The sequence below is a fragment of the Mercenaria mercenaria genome, chromosome 6 (assembly GCF_021730395.1).
Source record: "Mercenaria mercenaria strain notata chromosome 6, MADL_Memer_1, whole genome shotgun sequence".
NCBI lineage: Eukaryota > Metazoa > Mollusca > Bivalvia > Venerida > Veneridae > Mercenaria > Mercenaria mercenaria.
The window spans coordinates 29,871,855-29,880,571 of NC_069366.1; the positions used below are offsets into that span (position 1 = coordinate 29,871,855).

General features: G+C 35.4%; 1 protein-coding gene across 1 annotated transcript; it reads left to right on the top strand.

Moving 5' to 3' along the window:
• The first annotated feature begins 4,750 nt into the window (after window positions 1-4,750).
• LOC123550584 (uncharacterized) lies at window positions 4,751-5,965 on the top strand. Its single transcript, XM_045339016.1, has one exon. It carries the CDS (start codon window positions 4,751-4,753, stop codon window positions 5,963-5,965), a length of 1,215 nt encoding a protein of 404 aa, XP_045194951.1.
• The last annotated feature ends 2,752 nt before the right edge of the window (window positions 5,966-8,717 follow it).

The following is an 8,717-nucleotide window of genomic DNA, read 5'->3' on the forward strand; positions in this document are numbered from 1 at the left end:
CCTATCTTTAAACCTACTGACCTAGTTTTTGATCACAGTTGACCCAGTTTCAAACTTGATCTAGATATCACCAGGATAAACATTCTGACAAACTTTCATACAGATCCCATGAAAAATATGGCCTCTAGAGAGGTCACAAGGATTTTTTATTATTTGACCTACTTACCTAGTTATTGATGGCATGTAATCCAGTTTCGAACTTGACCTAGATATCATCAAGATAAACATTCTGACCAGTTTTTATGAAGATCCATTCAAAAGTATAGCCCCTAGAGTGGTCACAAGGTTTTTTCTATTTTTAGAACAAATGACCTAGTTTTTGACCGCAGTTAACCCACTTTCGAACTTGACCTAGATATCATCAAGATAAACATTCAGACCAACTTTCATACAGATCCCATGAAATATATGGTCTCTAGAGAGGTCACAAGGTTTTATATTATTTGACCTACTGGCCTAATTTTTAAGGGCATTTGACCCACTTTCAAACATGACCTAGATATAATCAAGATAAACATTCCGACCAATTTTTATGAAGATCCATTCACAAGTATGGCCTCTAGAGTGGTAACAAAGTTTTTCTATTTTTAAACCTTCTGACATAGTTTTTGACCGCACTTGACCTAGTTTCTAACTTGACCTAGATATTATCAAGATGAACATTCAGACCAACTTTCACACAGATTCCATAAAAAATATGGCCTCTAGAGAGGTCACAAGGTTTTTCTATTATTTGACCTGCTGACCTAGTTTTTGATGGCACATAACCCAGTTTCAAACTTGATCTAGATATCATCAAAATGAACATTCTGACCAATTTTCATGAAGATCTTATAAAAAATATGGCCTCTAGAGAGGTCACAAGGTTTTTCTATTTTTAAACATATTGACCTAGTTTTTGACCGCACGTGACCCAGTTTCAAACTTGACCTAGATATCATCAAGATAAACATTCTGACCAATTTTCATTAAGACCCCATGAAAAATGTGACCTCTAGAGTGGTCACAAGCAAAAGTTTACGCACAGACGGACGGACGGACGACGGACGCTGCGCGATCACAAAAGCTCACCTTGTCACTTTGGGATTAAAGGCTGTTTAAGACGGGATCGGTCCCACTTTATAAATGGCCCCATTATGGCCATATGTGGTCCAAGGACAGAGAGACAGAAAGAGAGTTTACTTACACACTTAGGTACCACATCATCTTAGAACTGACTCCTGGGCTATATGCTTAACCGGCAAACTTGAATTTGGAGCTCTATAGTGTAAACCGTTCATCAGTTGGAGTGCACGGCAAAAATATGCTTATTGCATGTCCGCACGTATTTAGTGTATAATATGTACAGGGGCGAACCTGATTGATTTTGAACTGAACGCCAGATATGAGCAGCATAGCTACGAACCAAGCAGAAATGCTACGAATCTGGGATAGGTGAGGGAGGGGGTCTCCGTCTCCCGACGGAATGGGTTTTAGGGGCCTCCCCTTGAACATGTTGAAAACAGGTAGGCAAGAGATGCGTTCTCTGCTATATTACAGCGTTTAAGATATTTATTTGTCACATTTATAATACTTATTACGAAGATAATAATTTAAATTCATAGTTTATCACACTGCGCATGCTTACTGGTAGGGATCGTGACATTGTCTAAAATTGCAACTGGAGCAGCCCTGGATACTTGGAGGAATATAAACATTTTTCGTATAGAGTTATATAAACTTTACCCTGGAAAATGTGTGCTTCAATAGCTCGATCGCTCTGGCATGATACTTGACCGCACGGGTATTCATTAATAATTAATTATAAAATAATTAAAATTAAAATAAAATTATAAATAATTATCTATGATTTTAAAATGATAACTATCTGTTTTGCAGCCTTTCCTTGAATCACTTCGATACAACGATTAATAACAAAATGAATTAAGACAGACTTAATATATTGAAAAGTCCGTTCAGTGAATTGCTCTATACAAACCACTCCAAAGCAAAACAATTTTAAATCAACAGTAACAATATGAGCCGCGCCATGGGAAAACCAACATAGTGACTTTGCGACCAGCATGGATCTAGACCAGCCTGCGCATCCGCGCAGTCTGGTCAGGACCCATGCTGTTCGCTTTCAAAGCCTATTGCAATTAGAGAAACTGTTAGCGAACAGCATGGATCCTGACTAGACTGCGCGGATACGCAGGCTGGTCTGGATCCATACTGGTCGCAAAGCCACTATGTTGGTTTTCTCATGGCGCGGCTCATATATATATTTGCGTCACTGAAACACTGTGTCATTCTATGATATACTTTATTGTGCAACTGCCAAAACCCGCGCTGCATATGGGACCTAACAATGTGCCTATTAGGGAAACTGCATCTAAACTCTTACCTAATCCCAACTGCTACACAGGTGAACAAATCGCATATTCGAGCCGTATACAAAACTGTTACATGTATTATTATTATTTATTAATATTTTATATCCTCTACAATGTTAAGATTGCATACTTATTAGGCAATGAATAGAACGTTAACGAACTCACACATTAAGGATGCACTAGGTTTTTTGTTGTTATCGTTCAGTGTTTAGTTTAATGCATGACGTCTCCATCCGCATTTTAATAGGTTTTTGATAAATGTATCTACCCATACATTGCAAATGATTTAAGTTTTCTCACGCGAATCGTAACTTTTTTCTAGTTACTGTAAACACCATCGAATATTTGCAAACGCAAATTCAAACTGCGTAAATTGCTAAATGGTATTTCGGTTTCTAGATTTGAATAGAGATTGATAGATTTAATAGCAGCCATGGAAAAATCTTCAATATCACCAAAAGAGTGTTATATTTAGCGTTAATTCTTTTCTAACTCGAGACATCGTCTGATAATTTTTGTTCTGCTGCTGCTCTCTTTACCAATATAACACGTGTCATTTGAAATTTGAGCAGCAGAGTAAGACGGGTGTCCTGTTTTTGTGCTAACAAATTTTCCAATATGCCCAAATTGAGTACATCGGGGTTTAATGGACATACATACATACAATTATGTTGGTATGTTTGTAGAAACGAGCTCTCGGTCGTTGCCGCAGAAACTTGCATGCACAATAGATTTGTTTGGTATAGCGACGCACCGACACAAATTTAGGTCATATGGGAACTTTCTAGCTGGGATGGTGGAGAAAGGCGCCCCCCCCCCCCCCCCCCCCCCCCTGTTGCCTCTGTATGCATTATTTCATTACGTGAAACCACCGACCTTCCGTAAGTCAGCTGGATGGACACATGATAGGCACAAAATAATTCCTTTTTTGACAGAGTATCGCAAAATGACTCCCCTTTCTAAAACATCCTATTAGTATCAATGTATGTTGAATATAAATCATTGGCTAGACATTTTGTAATAGTAATAAAATTTAATATTTATACTTTGTTTAGTTAAATATGCATTTTGTGTTATTTTAAACTTGTAGCATAGTATCGTTAATTGCATGTTTACGTTAACTAAACATAAAAGTAGTAATTGTTCATATTTTCAATTGTACAATTTGGATCTATAGTGCACCTGTGAGATATGATCATTAGCTCTTATCTTTGTATGTTCGAAATCCCGTACGAGGTGTCTCTTTTTTAATACGAGTAAGCCATCAAACTAGCTTTGTGAACAATTCATGGCTTTATCCAAGTACCAGTTCATGGCTAAACTTATGTCCAAAGGAGGCACCCGGGGTCTTCCTTCCAACATTAAACACTGTTAAAAGCTTGAAAGTTCTTTTGAGACACAAACACGAACTTGTGAAATGTTGCAAGTTAATTTTAATTGATCATCTTATATCAAACTTTCAAAACGTTTCATGGTTTTATTGCATTTTGAGCATTTTAAGCCTTTTCATTTTCACGGTGCTTGATTTGAATTTTACGCACAGGCTTATAGACGTATGCCCAGGTACGCCCCTGATGTATGATATACTGACTGCCAAAAAATAAACATTAAAGATCCTTTTCATTTAAATTACTTGAATCCGGTATAGACGAGAGTCTGTAATTTATACAGGCGAGTGAGTCACAGTCAATACTTGGTATGACTGGTTCTAATTAGGAGAGGTAATGATATGTGGAACCTGAAGAACTTAAACACATTAGATACAATTTAGTTGATAATACATATACATGTATATAAACCGATCCATGATAATCCCTTCTAGAGTCCGTAATGTAAAATATACTTCAGTTTTGTTTCAGTTTTTTTCTTTGATAGCATGGTTTGAAAAGCAAACTCATACAGTTAGAATAGGTAAGATGATCATAAATTAATTAAGGTGTTTTCAAAGTCGCACCGATCAAGTCATTCTCGCATACCAGAGGTCTACCGTGGTTCCCCGGATGAACGTCTCGGGATTTTGACGAACCTCTGATGGATGAGAATGCGATCAAGTAACCTTCTCTCTTCTCCTATATGAAACAGTATTGAAAATTGTTGTCGTCTGCTTAAAGTTATAATCACTCTCGGTGAGAAACAATTTAACACACCATCTGTGTTTGACTGTCTGTGTTTGGAATTACAAGTAGGTGATGCTAAACTAATTCAGAAAAATGAAACTGGACCGGTCAAACAGGATATTTGTCAAAAAGCCTTTTTTTATTTATATGGTGGTAATTATTTTCGTATTTCTTTTTTGTTTATATTTTATAAAAGCGGAAGTGAGGAAAGAGTTATACGAATATGGTGTCTTTCACTACAAGAAAGAATTTAATAATTCAATGCGAAAGACTGAAAACAGTACCACATGGATAACTCAAAATCTAACGAAATTTGACCATCCGTTACTTGATAATATAAGGAAAGATAAGCATACATTCTGTAATGGCAGATTTATTTCTCATAATGGATATTTCGCAGTACTAACACATGTTGTCATTGATAAAAATCAAAGTACCTCTCAGAGACGAGGCGGTGAAAACGTAAGTGAGGTTCTAAATCGGAACAAGGAAAACGAATTTATTAAAACAACATACGGATTTTTCAAAGTGTTTTGCGAATCTAAACCAGTGAAGACATTTTCCCCTAGTAGTGGTCATTTAAAAGAGTGGGAAGAATCCTTAGAATTTTTAGAATTAAGCAGTGATATACCTTCGGTGAGGACAGAGGACATGGTAACATTTGCTATAGTACGTTATGATTATGCTAATTTGTACTGGGTCATGGTAGACTTGTACGATATATACTTTCTGACCACATTTTTGGGTTTAAATCCAAATAACATTCATATTCTGATTGTGGATGCCCATCCAGTGTCCATACCGGATGATATATGGTGGATACTGTTTCCAAAAGTAACAAGAATTGGGCAGGCCAGTAACACAGTTATGTTTAAAACTCTGGTTTGGGGACTACACAGAGGAAATAGTCCTCTGTTAAAGAATGGCGATTTCAATATGTTTCCGCTCTTAGAAGAATTCAAACATTTTGTATTATCAAAGACAGATCCGCTGCAAAATCTGTCAGATATTAATTGTAATAACGTAACGGTAACAATAGTTCTTAGAAGGAATTATGTTGCTCATGCAAGAAATCCATCAGGAAGAGTTGGTCGCAAAATATTCAATGAACAAGAATTGTTGAAAAATGTTTCCAAGGCTTTGAAAGGTCACACTGTAACAGGAATTCAGCTAGATCTACTTCCAATTGACAAACAGATTCGATTAGCATCACGCACAGATATTCTTGTTGGCATGCATGGAGCAGGACTGTCGCACGTGTTGTTTGTACCCATCCATGCTTGTTTGATAGAACTTTTTCCAATTACTCATTCAACACTTAGTCACTTTGAATTCATAGCCAGGTGGAGAAAAATAAAATACGCCAAATGGCAAAATAAAGATAAAAGTATGGAAATAGATCAAGACACAACAAAGGTTGATACAGAGAAGGTTGCTGCTTTGGTACTTAACGCATATCACCAAATGTGTCCATGAGTGTACTCTAAACAAAAGCTTTTGTAAACATTCGTATTATGTTGTCAGCACAGTAAAATCAACGTGTAACCCTGATATTTAGATTCAATATTTCTCCAAAATATCATCCAGTAATAAAGATTTCATCCTAGAAAATAGAATCATATCTTTTAGACCAAACAGCGACGCTCTATAACTTCATCTATGTTTTCATTATTGATTTTTGCAAAGGTTGATAGGGATGAGGATTTTATGGATTTTAACTCTTATAATTGCTACACAAATTGATTTTTCAGTTTTTCTAGGTTATAGATATTAACATATAGAATTTGCACTAAGGCTAGACCGGAGAAATCTTTTGCTGACCTGAGATAATAATTCATACATCAATAAAATTGTCAAGCATTGAGTTTGACAATTTATAGTTTCATTTATTTTAGATGATATGGCAATCTGACTAAAGTACTTGATCTTCTAAACGAAGATCTGAGAACGACCCATTCATATACGTCTTCTGTATATTTTGGATTTCCAGTATTGCTATTTTTATTTTAACCAATCAGACGACTTGTTGGAATGTCGAAGAGTAAGAAAAATGTGCAGTCATTCCAGGGTTCGAACCCGTGACCCGTCGCTTACAATGCAAGTGGTCTACCGATTGAGCTAACCGGCTATCTAACACATTACGACATAAGAATTGTAAATATCAAAAGTCAAGTCTACTGGTAGATTTGCAAGATATTGTAAGTTAAGCTCTGACTGGCTAGCGAAAGGGTCGTCAGAACGAGGCTATGAATAGGTCGTTGTCAGATCCTATGCGTAGCGTAATAGGAGATGTACTTTAGTCAGATTGGATGATATGGATATAATTAGTCTCAATCCGTGACTCTAGTTACCTCCCCTGACGGTCCGTCCACAATATCAGACTGAAATGAAATGAAAGTGATAATTACGCCACGAGTTGGACTAGGATATAATATACTAATGGACATAGACGAATTTTTTTTAATGTGAAATGGTACGTTATGGCTAGATATATTCATCTCGAAATAAAACATCACAAACAGAAAAATATAACTATTTTCGTCATGGGAAGTCGAAAAACTACAGTGATAGACTCCAGGTGGCACTTTATTTTCGACCAGAACGTCAAATGGGACATATCGTTAAACTTGTTTTCGATTAACGTCGATGATGACTGTACTCCGCTAACCGTAGAATTGTCCTTCAGCGCCAATGTAGCGTTGCAACAACATCAGTACACTACAACATCAGTTGATACGTCATTATGATTCAGTTAACGAACTGGAGAAAAATGGTACTTTCTGACCCGTTGTTGTCTACTTTATCCATTAAAAATGCTGACGTCATACGACACATTTGTGTGTAACATATTTAAACGTAAAAATGATTAAGAAAAAATATGATATTCACAGCATGTATATTTGCAAAGCTATGTTTGCGATAGCAGCAGCAGCGTAAGTCGGTTGTCTTAAACCACGAAATTTACTTCCAAAATTTTTTACAAAGATCATTTTCCATTTACGTGAATTTGATGCCTTTTTGTCACATCATTCCCCAACTTTTAAATTAACAAATTCATGTCTGAAAGAAAATATCGTTTTGCCGAAATCACGATTTTTTATGCCCACGTAATTAAATGATTTTATAGTTTAACAAGTGGTGTCACATTCCATTTCGATGTATAGCCTAGCAGAATTAGTCTATAATCATCGCGGCTTATTGTATACAATTTTACTATTTATTCTCTATATCTTGTGATATCCTAATTTCATTTTGTGATATCAATATATCGTTGTATGATATCGTTAAATGTATTTTGTAATATCTTGAATATGGTATATTTGATGATACCACGACTGTAATTTTAGATATTATTAAATGTCTTTTATGATATCCTAAAACGGTTTGAATACTGGATATCTTAAAATACGATTACTTTTTATATCCTTGATTCGATTTATTGATATCTTTAATTCATTTTAGGATATCACATAATACATTTGACGATATTAATAAATCATTAAAAGATGCCTTAAATAGATCTATGTTTGATTTCATGACATCTTAACTTTAGTTTATGGATATCAATAATTCATACGCTATAGTACTATTGTCCAATTAACAAAATACAAAATGAAATATGGCTTTATGATATTCATAAATTAAGTTGGGATATCCATAAATGAATTTAAGATATTTCAAAATAGGGATTAAATAGTAAATTGGTACTCCATTCATGTATTTGCAAGTCCCAATGTGGCTTATACCCTCACACACGCACAAAAATAGCATGTAATTCCGATTTAAAGTAAACATGTGTGTATGCGTGTTACAACAGAATTATATGCAAATCAGCTTGAAGTAAATACTTTAAAATGCCTAGGAACTTATCAGACTGCTTGGCACAAACTTTGACTTATGCAAAATTTCAAAATTTTGAAGCTATGTCAATAGATTTTTTCCATCTCACCCTTCAAATAAATTAACGGTAAGATCACTTTCAAATATCGCAGTTATAGGAAAACGTTTTGCGAACTTTATTGATTGAAAGTATGTTGCATGTTTGTACCTTCGTAACCGTCCTTCCAATAAACAGTTGTTTTCAAAACAAGTATGTCTTTGTACCTGTATGATTTTTGGAAACAATCAAGTAAATTTTGATACAGTGGCAGACGTCTGGTGACAGATGTTTAGGCTGAAATACATAATTCGCGAAATGGTCATAAAGGAAATGTGTAGACTGCATTTG

What these genes read in the sequence shown, in the direction of transcription:
- LOC123550584 (XM_045339016.1), top strand. Translation starts at nt 4,751, where the DNA reads ATGCGAAAGACTGAAAACAGTACCACATGGATAACTCAAAATCTAACG.